Source organism: Anomaloglossus baeobatrachus, chromosome 5 (genome assembly GCF_048569485.1).
Source record: "Anomaloglossus baeobatrachus isolate aAnoBae1 chromosome 5, aAnoBae1.hap1, whole genome shotgun sequence".
NCBI classification, from domain to species: Eukaryota; Metazoa; Chordata; class Amphibia; order Anura; family Aromobatidae; genus Anomaloglossus; species Anomaloglossus baeobatrachus.
Genome location: NC_134357.1, coordinates 567,291,272 through 567,304,461, shown reverse-complemented (window position 1 = coordinate 567,304,461; position 13,190 = coordinate 567,291,272). Strand labels below are relative to the sequence as shown.

Here is a 13,190-nt window from a genome sequence, read left to right as displayed (position 1 = left end):
CAGGGAGCAGCAAAGTTGTTGGTTCTCCCCTCCGTGGGTAGGGGGTAGTTGTCCCGGGGCCCAGTGATGAGGTGGGTGATGAGGGATGGCGAGGCCGGTGCAGGGCTTAGTGGGGTGCAGGGACGCGGGGGGCAGCGCTGTGCCTTGCGGCACTGTGGTACTCACTCAGCCTGAGACAGGGGCACAGTTCTCGGTAAAACACACGGCTGGAAAGACAGTTCCCACGGACGGCTGCACTTGCTGTTCCCCAGTAGTTGACGGTAACGGTCCCTTTTCCTGCACCTGAGATGATGATGGTAACGATGGGTTCCCACCGGTAACCCGCTCCCCGGCTTGGATATGGGCCGGAGGAGCCCTACTTTGCCCGCAGGCGCTGGCCCTGAGAAACTGGTGCCCTGGCGGTGGCGGTGTCTCTCTCCAACGGTTGGACTGTTGCCTTCAATCGGGACTTGGTTGTTGGGAGACCCAGAGGTCCCCTTCACTAACGGATTTGGCAAATTCACGGTGACTCCTAGCCTTGCCGGGATCCGAAAGGCCCCTGCCACTGGTGCTGGCTTCACTTTGTATACCGCTCCGGTACCGCCGGGCCACCACCCGTCCGCGGTCCTTTCGGCAACCTCCGGTCAGCCGCTCCTGCGGACAGTCACTGCCGTCTGCTGACCTTGCTGTCTCAGTCCGGGGCACACACCCGGACCAGCTTCAGGCTCTACAAACTGTCACTTTTTACTCCTTCACTCAAGCTCCTCTACTACTTCCTTCTACTTCACTCCCTAGACTTGAACTGCCTGGTTTCCCTCCTACAGGGCTGTGAACTCCTCGGTGGGCGGAGCCAACCACCTGGCCCACCCCCTGGTGTGGACATCAGCCCCTGGAGGAAAGCAACAAGGATTTTTGGTTAGCTTTGGTGTTCCTAACTGGGGTGTAGGGTGTGGTGGTGTTATGACCTGTGACCCCTGGCTTGCCCAGGGTGTCACATTGGCTATGCATGTCAACAGTTCAGGTCGGATAAGTGGACTTATCATCGACCACCTTGTCTTCTATCTCATCCTCCTTCCCAGTTGAGATTGTAAGCTGACCTGATGGAAACTGTGTGTTATCATCATCAGCCTCCACCTCTGGAGACAGTAAATCAGGTTCATCAAAGTGGTTTTCTTCAGGCTGTAGGTTCTCCAATACTTGTGTATCAACTCACACCACCTTGTTACATTCCTCTTCAATGCTGCACAGTGAGAGGCCAGAGCTAACCAAAGGATACATATAAAACAGATCCTCAGAGTGGCCAAGCTTGGGGTCATATGTCTTCTGTGACTGATGATGGGGGGAGAAAGGAGGACCAGGTTGAGGATTGGATGGGCCAGCCTTCTGTGTATCCACAGTAGCCTGTGTGGTCGTGGAAGATTTGTTGCTGCTTGAAAAATGCAAAGAAACCTTGATGTCTGCCATCCAAGACAAAATTTGCTCTCGCTCTTCTGGCTTACACACATGTTTATGCTCCAGATTGGGTAATTTGAGGAGGAGGAGGAGGGTAGAGCCCAATGCTACAATGGGCGCATTGTAAACTGCTAGTCCACTATCTGAGTCTCAATGAGGAAGGGACTGCCCAAATGTATAAGTAAGAGCAGTCCCTCCCAAATGTTTGTTACTGGGGCATCTCTGGGTACTCACCAAACTCAGGTTTCCTGACACCTGCAGGCCCGGCCGCATAAAGACATGGAGGAGGTGGAGAGTAAAGCCCAACGCTACAATGGGCACATTGTAAACTGCTATGGAATATGTATTCCTCTATCTGAGTCTCAATGAGGGAGGGACTGCCCAAATCTATAAGTAAGAACAGTCCGTCCCAAACTAACGTTGCTGGGCCACCTCAGAGCCCTCACCAAACACTACAATGGGCACATTGTAAACTGTAATGTTTATTTATTTTTTTTAATGACTCATAGTTTTTAATTTTACCATAAAATCTACTGGAAATTAAGGAAAAATTCAAAGTGCAGTGAGATGGTGAAGAAAAAAAAAAAAGAAATTCCATCATTGTTTTTTTATTGTTTTTACTTCATTCACAATTTCAGTTTTATTTCTTGGTGCACAATACACCTGATCACATGAGAGTGGTTTGCATACGTGAAGCCCCCGAACTCCAAACCTGAACTTTGCTATCTTGGAAAAGTCTGAGTTTGGACCGAACACCGAACTTCAGGTTTGCTCATCTCTAGTAGTGAATAAAAATCAGACTTTTGAAAAAAAAAAAAAACCCAAAAAACAACAGTTTGTGTCTCCATTTTCCAACATCGGAGTTGAGTGACGACTTGTTTTTTCCTTGATGAGCTGACGTTTTCATTGATACCATTTTAGGTGCAATACTTTTATGGGTCAGTTTTGCTACTTCATTTCATATGGAATTTTTTTTTTTCCTACCCAAATGATATCTTACCTCCATTATTATCTCCATTAATTTTACATATCTGCTCATCTCCTTCCCATTCAGGTCCCTACAATATCGGATCCTCTCAGTGGTTCTATTCTGTTTCAGAAAATTTCCTGTCAAGGATGGATAGGGACAGGGAGAAGAGAGCGGAGAGGATATTAGACCTCACCCTAGAGATCCTCTTCCGGCTTACTGGAGAGGTGAGAAATTCTGATGACGTCACATTACACCATTCTTATCTATGGGAATAACAGATGGACAGAACTGGAGAGGTGAGGACTCTGGAAATGTCTGGAGTGAGATTTATTACTGTGTCTCTCCATAACCAGGATTACACAGTAGTGAAGAAGACCTCTAGTGAGCGCTGTCAGGCTACTGTGTCTGAGGGATGGAGAAGACCCCTGAGCCCAATCACGGGGCCTCCACCTCACACCCCGATACATGAGGACATCAATGACCAGAAGATCCTAGAACTCACCTACAAGATGATTGAGCTGCTGACTGGAGAGGTGACACTGCTGGGAATGCTGGGATATTATACAGTAACGCTATGAAGGGATCGGGGGGTGACGGTGTCATTGTATGTATCAGGTTCCAATAAGGTGTCAGGACGTCACCGTCTATTTCTCCATGGAGGAGTGGGAGTATTTAGAAAGACACAAAGCTCTATACAAGGACGTCATGATGGAGGGTCCCCAGCCCCTCACATCACCAGGTAATAGACAGGACTAAATACACACGGCCTATAATTATCTGTATGTAAGGAATGAATTCAGTCCCTGTGTCTCCTCCAGTTCTATCCAGTAAGAGGACAACACCAGAGAGATGTCCCCGTCCTCTTCTCCCACAGGACTGTAAGCAAGAAGATCCCAATGTTCCTCAGGAAGTGTTTCCTCCTGCTGTATCCAGTAAGTGATCTCTACTCATGTACTTTCTGCACTAAGTTTGTGTTTACATTTTTAGGCTTTTTGATGTGGATTTTTTCCAGCTGTATTTTCTTTTCTTCTGCTTCTTGTGCTCTTTGTTTCTAGTGCCTTCTCCATGTCATTATGAAGGCAACTGAAAGACCTGCAGAGGGTAATGAATACTGTGTTACCCAGTAAATAAGACCTACTCCAAAATTAAGCCCTAGTTTCAGTGAAGGCAAGCGTTGGGAGGAATCAGTTTCTCAGGAACCCCACTCTCTTAGGGTCCCCATCAGTTGTTTTCTAAGGTTGATTGTTTAAGGACCTTTGATGACTTCAAAGTCATGTGATGATGTAACGAAAGGTCTTTTAATTGCAGAAGTCTAAAAGAACTGAACAGAAGACAGGAAGGCATGCAGGACTGGCATTAGGGGAAAGGGAGAGCAAACTGGGCAATTTCACAGGGCTCCCATTCTCCTAGGGGCCCCAGTGTTTATGTGCCAATTAAAGGGCTGCTTAAGGACCTTTTTGACATCACGACATGTGACTAAATGTCTCAGTTGCAGGAGTCTAAAGCTGAAGAGGAGACAGACTGTTGTGTGTGTGTGTTCATGCCAATGTTATCCAGCTTTGCCAAAATGGGCAAAGCTTGGTCAGAACAAGGGTGTGAATTCTTTAATTCGTAACAAACTGCAGCGTTCCCTATGCCAGAAATCTCACTCCAGTCCCTGACGTCATTTTTCAGTGTACATCGCTGGTCTTGAAGAATTAGAGCCCAAATGTTTATCTGCACAGACAGCAAGACCCTGCTACCTGCTTTGATTCCAAAGCCTAAAGGATAGGCCATCAACGTTATTGTCCCGGACATTCTCTTTACATTTCCAGCATCTGTCTTTATTTTATTTTCATCTTGGAAAAAATCTCTTTGAATTGTCAATGTTGTGGATCAATGTCACAGAGATGTTTTCAGGTTATTAAACTGTCAAGGCGGTGTCAGGATCTATAGAACCTACACTTTTCCTGTTAACTTCTCTGATGTCTGTGAGCAGTGCAGGGAGACTCAGGCATCGAACCACAGACTTAGGCAGGCTAGCAAGAGTTAAAGGGGTGGTTCACCCATTTTTTTAAATTTTCTATACGAGTGTAACTTGCCATTTTAAGTGTTTTCTTTATTGGCTTCTATTTGCAGCTCTGGCACTGAGCGGCGCTATCCTGCACGCTCAGTGCCGATCACATGACCCCCTGGTGCTGCGGCTGCTAGTATCCTCTTACGTCCCGTCAAGTTCCGAGCTCTGAAACTAGACGTTACGTCAGGGGATTCTGGCGCCACTCACATTGATTGACTGTGCTGTGGGCGGTGACTACCGCACGTCACAGCCCAGCATCGAGGGGAGGATCCGGAGGGCGCGAGTGTGGAGCGGTGAAGAGGGCTGAGCATCCGGCAGATGTGTGAGGCATGGGGCGCCAGTGTGGAGTACAGGGGGAGGTTTCTTCAGCTGAAACCCCCCCTGTCATGTAAGTAGCTGATCTCACTATCCACCCGCCCGTTCTGCTCCGATGTCAGGAGAACGGGCGGTGTGATCATGTGCTCCTCCCACCAGCACTACACGACGCAGCAAGACACTGACAAGGTGGTGACATGCAACACCGCATGTGTCAGAGCAGAGCATGTCACCGCTCTGCTCCGTCACCTGTCATGCTGCATGGGACCAACTGTCTCCACTCTGTCACCTGCACAACAAGTCACAGAGTGGAGCAAGTTGGTGACAGAGTACCTCTCTCCCCCTCACTCCCCCCCTCTCTTCTCTCCCCCCACTCTCTTCTCTCCCCCCACTCTCTTCTGCCCCTCCCCTCTCCCCCTCTTCTCTCACCCCCTCTTTTCCCCCTCTCATTCTTTTCCCCTTCTCTCTCTTTTCCCCCCTCTTTCTTTTCCTCCTCTCACTCTTTTCTCCTTCTCCCTCTTTCCCCTCTCTATTTCCCCCCTCTATCTTTTCAGTCTCTTTCTCTCTCTCTCTCTTTTACCCCTCTCTCTCTTTTCTCTCTCCCTCTCTTTTCTCTCTCTCTCTTCCCTCTCTTTTTCTCCTCTTTTCCCTCTCTCTCTCTTTCCCCCCTCTCTCTCTTTCTCCCCTCTCTCTTTTCCCCCTCTCTTTTCCCCCTCTCTCTCTCTCTCTCATTTCCCCCTCTTTTCCCCCCTCTCTCTCTTTTTCCCCCTCTCTCTCTTCTCTCTCTTTTCCCCCTCTCTCTTTTCTCTCTCTCTTTTCCCTCTCTCTCCCTCCAATCTTTCTCTTCCCTCTCTCTCTTCCCCCTCTCTCTTGCTTCCCTCTCTCTCTCTTCCCTCTCTTTTCACTCTCTCTCTTCCCTCTCTTTCTCTTCCCTCGCTCTCTCCCCCCTCTTCTCTCTCTTTTCCCTCTCTTTTTCCTCTCTCTTTTCCCTCTCTCTTTTCCCTCGCGCTCTCTCTCTTCTCCCTCGCTCTCTCCTGGCATGGTCAGTACAGAAATCTCTCGATCGTGGAGGGGTGATAGAGAGTAATAAACATGGAGTCCCTAATGTGTCTGTGTATTTATCTCTATTAAAGTATTTTTCTCTGTGTTTTTTTTTTTTTTTTTTAACCCTTTATTGGAGATTCTTAATGGCCGGGTCAAACTTGGCCTAACATTAAGAATCTCGGGCTTTATACCAGCTAGTAAAACATAGCTGGTATTAACCCCTTATTACCCAGCATGCCACCTGGCACGAGGGCCACTGGAGGAGTCGGATACAGCGCCAGAAGATGGCGCTTCTATGAAAGCGCCATTTTCTGGGGTGGCTGTAGATTGCAATTCGCAGCGGGGGGGGGGGGCAGAAAGCTTGGGCCACCCTGCACTGCGGATTCCAATCCCCAGCTGCCAAGTTGTACCTGGCTGGACATAAAAAAATGACCTAAGCCCGCGTCATTTATTTATTTTTTTTTTGTAAATTATTTCATGAAATTCATGAAATAATTAAAAAAAAAAAAAAGGGGCTTCCCTATATTTTTGGTTCCCAGCCGGCTACAAATAGGCAGCTGGGGGTTGGGGGCAGCTCGTACCTGCCTGCTGTACCTGGCTAGCATTCAAAAACATGGCGACACCCACGTCATTTCTTTTTTAAAAGTTTTTAGGCAAAAACCTTTAAAAAAAAAAGGCTGCCCTGGATTTTCCATTGCCAGTGAAGGTAACACCAAGCAGCGGGGGTTAGCAGCCAGTAGCTGCTTTGGTTACCCTTAGCAATAGAAAATGCAGCAGGAGCCGACACTTTTTTTTTTTTTTTACCCCTAACCCTGTTTGTTGTTTTTTTTGTTTGTTTTTTTTTATTTTTAATGAATTTTTTTTAAAAAAAAAAAAAAATCGACATGGGCTTAGCCCATGGAGCACCAGATCATTTTACTGCTCACTCATTCCTACTCATGACCACAGCGATGACTCCAGTGTCGAACGATTACTTGTTCTGTGTCCCCCTGCATCCATTGCAGCATGTGCAGGCTGTGAGGTCACCTGAGTTCAGTCCAGCACTGGAGTCAGCTGATCTGAACTCAGCTGAACTCCAGCCCGCACACGCTGCGATGAATGCAGCGGGACACAAAACAAGTAAGGCCTAAGCCACACGGCGAGAAAAACGGTGTGAGTGGAGTGCGATAAAACATCGCATTCCATTCGGACCAATTCTAGCCTGTGTATCAGCGCACATGAGCAATTATTTTATCAGCTCTAATCGAACCGAGAAAACAATAGCAGCATGCTGTAATTGTAATGCAAGACTCTTTCTCTCGCACCCATTCAATTGTATGGTGTGAGAGAAAAATCGCACTGCACTCGCGGTACATCGGTGTACCGCGAGTGCCGAGCAAGAATCGCAATAACTGACTACGGAGGAGAGAGGGAGAGAAATCCCTCCCACCCCTCCTCAGTGCTGGCCCGCCCCTTCTCAGTGCCGGACCACCCCCCGCAGCTGAGGTCCGCTCGCACAGTCGGATTTCAGTCGCAGGGACACACGCATGACACTCGGCTCTGCTGTACTGCCAGCGTGAGCTGAGTGTCATGCGAAGGGATCACAGTAATCCCCGTGTGGCCCCAGCCTAATTGGCTGACACTGGAGTCAGCTGATCTGAACTCAGCTGAACTCCTGACCACACAGCCCGCACACGGTCACATGTGATTGGCAGCAGGCAGTGACTGAGGTTAACCTGCAGCCATTGCAGTGTGTGCGGGCTGTGAGATCAAAAGTCAGCTGACTCCAGTGCCGGCCGATAAATTTTGTGTCCCGCTGCAGAAGGATCCAGTAAAATAACGGTTGCATGCAATGCACGTTTAATCCACAGGTCATATGCGGTTTGTGTTTTTTTGCCACAGGCAAAAAAAAGTTGATGTGAAAGTAGCCTGCAAAATGCATGCCACACGAATGATACGGATGCCACACAGACTAGGCGAGACGGAAAAAAAGCAATCTCATGACCCCTTAATTTTTTTCCCCCCAATTATTGTTTTCACATGTTACGCCGGCTAATAATCAATTTCTGTACACATACACAGACTATGAACAATATGAGAACAAGCAGAAGATAGCCGCTTTCTTCCCCTGGTTGTGCAGAGCTGGGAGCTTTGGCTGTCTCTGCTGTGATTTCTCTCAGTGCATCCACACTGGGAAGAGGCAGGGAGGAGTCTTTGGGTGGAGAGGAGAACTGAGTGGGTGTATTAGATACAGTCCTAGAGCTGCAAAGAATTATGGGAGTTGTAGTAACTGAACCCAGGAAGTCAGAAGCGAGATTAACCCCATCAGAGCTGGAGCCAGCAATGAGGATGTGCTACTAGAGCACGAAAGAAGGTAATATTGCTGAAAAAACATAATAGATGTGTGGAGAGGCAATTATTAGCAAGATTTATGAGAGAAAAAAAATCAGTTTTGGTAACTGGACAACTTTAATTTCTGCTGGGCTGCTTTTTAGTGTCTTTGATCACATGGTGCGCGAAGCCAGTATCATTCTCTTCCCTCCTGTATATGCTGGCTGGACTATTCCATTTATGCCAGCTATAGTTTACCAATACTGGTCTGTTGAGGTGTTGTGATACAGACTAACGAGTGGTTGTTGTGCATTATTGCTGTGAATTTTGTGGTGTTAACTCTTGTTGTCCTTTTCTTTCTGCCTTCCTCCTCTTGCTTTTCTTCTTAGTCTCTCACTGTTTATTTCTGTGAGTTTGCACTGTGCCTGAGTTTTAGTTTTTCCATCTGTCTTAGGTTATGTGCGCACGTTGCGTTTTTTCCCGCGTTTCCGCAGCGTTTTTAGCGGCAGCGTTTTTGTGCTAAAACGCATGCGTTTTTGTTTTCCAGCAAAGTCTATGGGAAAAGATGAAATCCTGTCTGCACTTTGCTTTTTTTTCTGCAGCGTTTAATTTGCATATTTTGGGTCAAAAACCATGCTGAAAAAGAAGCAGCATGTCAGTTGTTTTTGCCATTTCTGCAGCGTTTCCTTAACATTGGAGTCAATGAGAAATGGCAAAATGCAACCAAAAGCACAATTCCTGCGTTTTTCATGCTTTTTACCTGCTTTTCCACTGCGTTTTTGGCTCCAAAAACGCATGCTTTTCTGGCAAAAAATTAAAGGGTTCTAATGTTCCTTTACACATACACAATAACCGAAAATTTAAATGTTATAAAATAATAAATTTCACCAATTTTTCGGTTAAAATGTGAATAACCACTATAATTTCATTATAATTGTTGATTTTACATATAGTTATATTAAAAGTGAATATAATTTTTTTTTTCTCTTTTTCATTCTTTTTGACTATTCTAACTTTATTTCTCAGTGTCTTGATCAACAAAACGCATCTGCTGAAACGCAGGTGAAAAAGCAGGTAAAAAGCGCTGAAAACGCACTAAAAACGCGGTAAATACGCATGCGTTTTTAGCGCTAAAAAAAGGGCAAAAGCCATTTGGTCAAAAACCAAGGGCAGGAAAACGTGCAGAATAAACTGCAGGTACTACGACGCAACGTGCGCACATAGCCTTAATCTGTATTTCCATCATACTCCTTCACTTTCCTTCCCTGGGGGATCAGAGATTAGATCTAGTCAGGAGAATAGTAAGGTATGGGATAAGGGCATCCCCACCTTCAGGAGTAATCTAGAGATTAGGGATAGCCTAGTGTCTTCAAGCGTGAGGGACAGTATAGGAGCCCACTGTCCCTTGTTATCGTGCAGTCACATTGTGACAATCAATCAGATTATTTACTGTAGCACATTCCAGAGAACTGGTGCTACTGGACAGATATCTTGGAGACAGCAATGAGAGATCTGAATTAGCAAAAATGTAAGGGGTGCTTCACACACAGCGAGCTCACTGCCGAGATCGCTGCTGAGTCACGCTTTTTGTGACGCAGCAGTGACCTCATTAGCGATCTCGCTGTGTGTGACAATGAGCAGCGATCTGGCCCCTGCTGCGAGATCGCTGCTCGTTACACACAGCCCTGGTTCGTTTTCTTCAAAGGCGCTCTCCCGCTGTGACACACAGATCGCTGTGTGTGACAGCGAGAGAGCGACAAATGAAGCGAGCAGGGAGCAGGAGCCGGCGTCTGACAGCTGAGGTAAGCTTGTAACCAAGATAAACATCGGGTAACCAAGGTGGTTACCCGATATTTACCTTAGTTACCAGCCTCTGCAGCTCTCACGCTGCCTGTGCTGCCGGCTCCGGCTCGCTGCACATGTAGCTGCTGTACACATCGGGTTAATTAACCCGATGTGTACAGCAGCTAGGAGAGCAAGGAGCCAGCGCTAAGCAGTGTGCGCGGCTCCCTGCACATGTAGCTGCATTACACATCGGGTTAATTAACCCGATGTGTACTGTAGCTAGGAGAGCAAGGAGCCAGCGCTCAGTGTGCGCGGCTCCCTGCTCCCTGCACACACAGCGGTGTGCGCTGGTAACTAATGTAAACATCGGGTAACCATACCCAATGTTTACCTTAGTTACCAGTCTCCGCAGCTTCCAGACGGCGGCTCCGTGCAAGCGCAGCGTCGCTTGCACGTCGCTGCTGGCTGGGGGCTGTTCACTGGTCGCTGGTGAGATCTGCCTGTTTGACAGCTCACCAGCGACCATGTAGCGATGCAGCAGCGATCCTGACCAGGTCAGATCGCTGGTCGGATCGCTGCTGCATCGCTAAGTGTGAAGGTACCCTAACTCTTAAGGCCCTGTCACACGCAGAGATAAATCTTTGGCAGATCTGTGGTTGCAGTGAAATCATGGACATATTGTTCCATTTGTACACAGCCACAAACCTGGCACTGATTGTCCACAATTTCACTGCAACCACAGATCTGCTGCAGATTTATCTCTGTGTGTGTGCAGATCTCAAAATTGGAAAACAGATTGAGAATATTTTTTTCCTTAATTTAATTTCTGATATGGTTTAAAAAAATAAATGTACTTTCAAGATAATATCATTGAGAACTAATAACAATCTTTTGGTTTTTTTTAGCAGATGACTGTATTGGAAGTTCAGATGGGCCTCTAATATCTTCAGAATTTATAAGATATGATGAAAGTATCACACATAATACATATGAAGAGCATGCTGTTGGCCCAGATATACCTCCAGTCCTTCCTCAGAAAGCTCTATCATCTGATCTTTTCAAACAAGTCCAAAATTCCGATTTTACACAGAATTGTAAGCAAAATATAAGTTACAGAAGGGATGTGGAACATGAAACAACGGCTCCTACAAGGGAGAAACCATTTTCATGTTCAAAATGTGGGAAATGTTTTACCAGGAAATCAAATCTTGTTGACCATCAAAAATATCACACTGGGAAGAAGCAGTTTTTATGTCAAGAGTGTGGGAAATGTTTTATTCAGAAATCAGATCTTGTGAGGCATCAGAAAAATCACACAGGGGTGAAGCCATTTTCATGTTCACAGTGTGGGAAATGTTTTTTTCGGAAATCAAATCTTGTTTTGCATCAAAAATCTCACACAGGGGAGAAGGCATTTTCATGTTCAGAGTGTGAGAAATGTTTTCGGTGGAAATCAGAACTTGTTTTGCATCAAAGATCTCATACAGGAGAGAAGCCATTTTCATGTTCCGAATGTGGGAAATGTTTTAGCAAGAAATCAAGTCTTGTTACGCATCAAAAAAATCACAAAGGGGAGAAGCCATTTTCATGTTCAGAGTGTGGGAAATGTTTTATTCGGAAATCAGAACTTGTTTGGCATCAAAGATCTCACACAGGGGAGAAGGCATTTTCATGTTCAGAGTGTGGGAAATGTTGTCAGTGCAAATCACAACTAGTTTTGCATCAAAGATCTCATACAGGGGAAAAGCCATTTTCATGTTCCGAATGTGGGAAATGTTTTAGTCAGAAATCACGTCTTGTTACGCATCAAAAAATTCACAAAGGGGAGAAGCCATTTTCATGTTCAGAGTGTGGGAAATGTTTTATTTGGAAATCAGAACTTGTTTGGCATAAAAAATCTCACACAGGGGAGAATGCATTTTCATGTTTAGAGTGTGGGAAAAGTTTTCAGTGGAAATCAAAACTTGTTGTGCATCAAAGATCTCATACAGGGGAGAAGCCATTTTCATGTTCAGAGTGTGGGAAATGTTTTGTTCAGAAATCAGAATTTATTAGACATCAGAAAATTCACACAGGGGAGAAGCCATTTTCATGTTCAGAATGTGGGAAATGTTTTATTCAGAAATCACATCTTGTTAATCATCAAAGATCTCATACAGGGGAGAAGCCGTTTTCATGCCCAGAATGTGGTAAATGTTTTACTAGGAAATCAAGTCTTGTTGACCATGGGAAGTTTCACCTAGGGGATAAACCATTTTTATGTTCAGAATGTGGAAAATGTTATTCTAAGAAATCGGATCTCGTTAAACATCTGAAGAAGTCACACAAAGAAAGAACCTTTTTCATGTTGTGAATAATTGAAATTTTAACTGGTAAATCAATTCTTGTTGACCATGAGAAAAACAACACAGTAAAGGAGGCATTCTTGCATTCGGAATTTGGCAAATGTTTTTATCATGAATTAGTTCTAGTTGTCAGATGAGTCACATGGGAGAAGCCATCATGATGTACTTTGAGTCAAAGAATTGGTGAGGGAAAGCACCATTTTCTTTATTCTTAAACTTACTGTATTATTATGACCATAAGACGCACCTAAGTTTTAGAGGAGGAAAATATGAAAAAAATTGAAGCAAAAAATGTAGTCATGACACACTGTTATGGGAGAAATCTGCTGCTGACACTGTTATGGGGGTAATATCTCCCAATTCTGTACTAAAGTCACCCATCCTGGGCCCCTTCCAGTAATATGTGTTGATCATTCTGGTGTATATGTCATTCTTCCTGGTATACAGTGCCTTGCGAAAGTATTCGGCCCTTGAATTTTTCAACCTTTTCCCACAATGCAGGCTTAAAACATAAAGATAATTTTTTTTAATTTTTTGGTGAAGAATCAACAACAAGTGGGACACAATTGTGAAGTAAACAAAATGTATTGCTTATGTTAAACTTTTGTAAAAACTAAAAAACTGAAAATTGGGGCATGCAATATTATTCAGCTCCCTTAAGTTAATACTTTGTAGCGCCACCTTTTGCTGCAATTACAGCTGCAAGTCGCTTGGGGTATGTCTCTATTAGTTTTGCACATCGAGAGACTGAAATTCTTGCCCATTCTTCCTTTGCAAATAGCTCGAGCTGCCTGAGGTTGGATGGAGAGCATGTGTGAACAGCAGTTTTCTGCTCTTTCCACAGATTCTCAATTGGATTCAGGTCTGGACTTTGACTTGGCCATTCTAACACCTGGATACGTTTATTTGTGAACCATTCCATTGTAGATTTTGC

The 13,190-nt window shown here is 45.3% G+C and overlaps 1 protein-coding gene across 1 annotated transcript; it reads left to right on the top strand.

Moving 5' to 3' along the window:
* Positions 1-2,491: 2,491 nt before the first annotated feature.
* On the top strand, positions 2,492-12,764 carry LOC142312362 (uncharacterized). Its single transcript, XM_075351298.1, has 5 exons — positions 2,492-2,625; positions 2,755-2,934; positions 3,017-3,140; positions 3,220-3,333; positions 10,817-12,764. Exons 1-5 carry the CDS (start codon positions 2,548-2,550, stop codon positions 12,262-12,264), a joined length of 1,944 nt encoding a protein of 647 aa, XP_075207413.1. The 5' UTR covers positions 2,492-2,547; the 3' UTR covers positions 12,265-12,764.
* The last annotated feature ends 426 nt before the right edge of the window (positions 12,765-13,190 follow it).

Coding starts and splice junctions, on each gene's coding strand:
- LOC142312362 (XM_075351298.1), top strand. CDS start 2,548: ATGGATAGGGACAGGGAGAAGAGAGCGGAGAGGATATTAGACCTCACC. Junction 2,626..2,754: donor TCTTCCGGCTTACTGGAGAG/GTGAGAAATTCT, acceptor CTCCATAACCAG/GATTACACAGTAGTGAAGAA. Junction 2,935..3,016: donor TTGAGCTGCTGACTGGAGAG/GTGACACTGCTG, acceptor TGTATGTATCAG/GTTCCAATAAGGTGTCAGGA.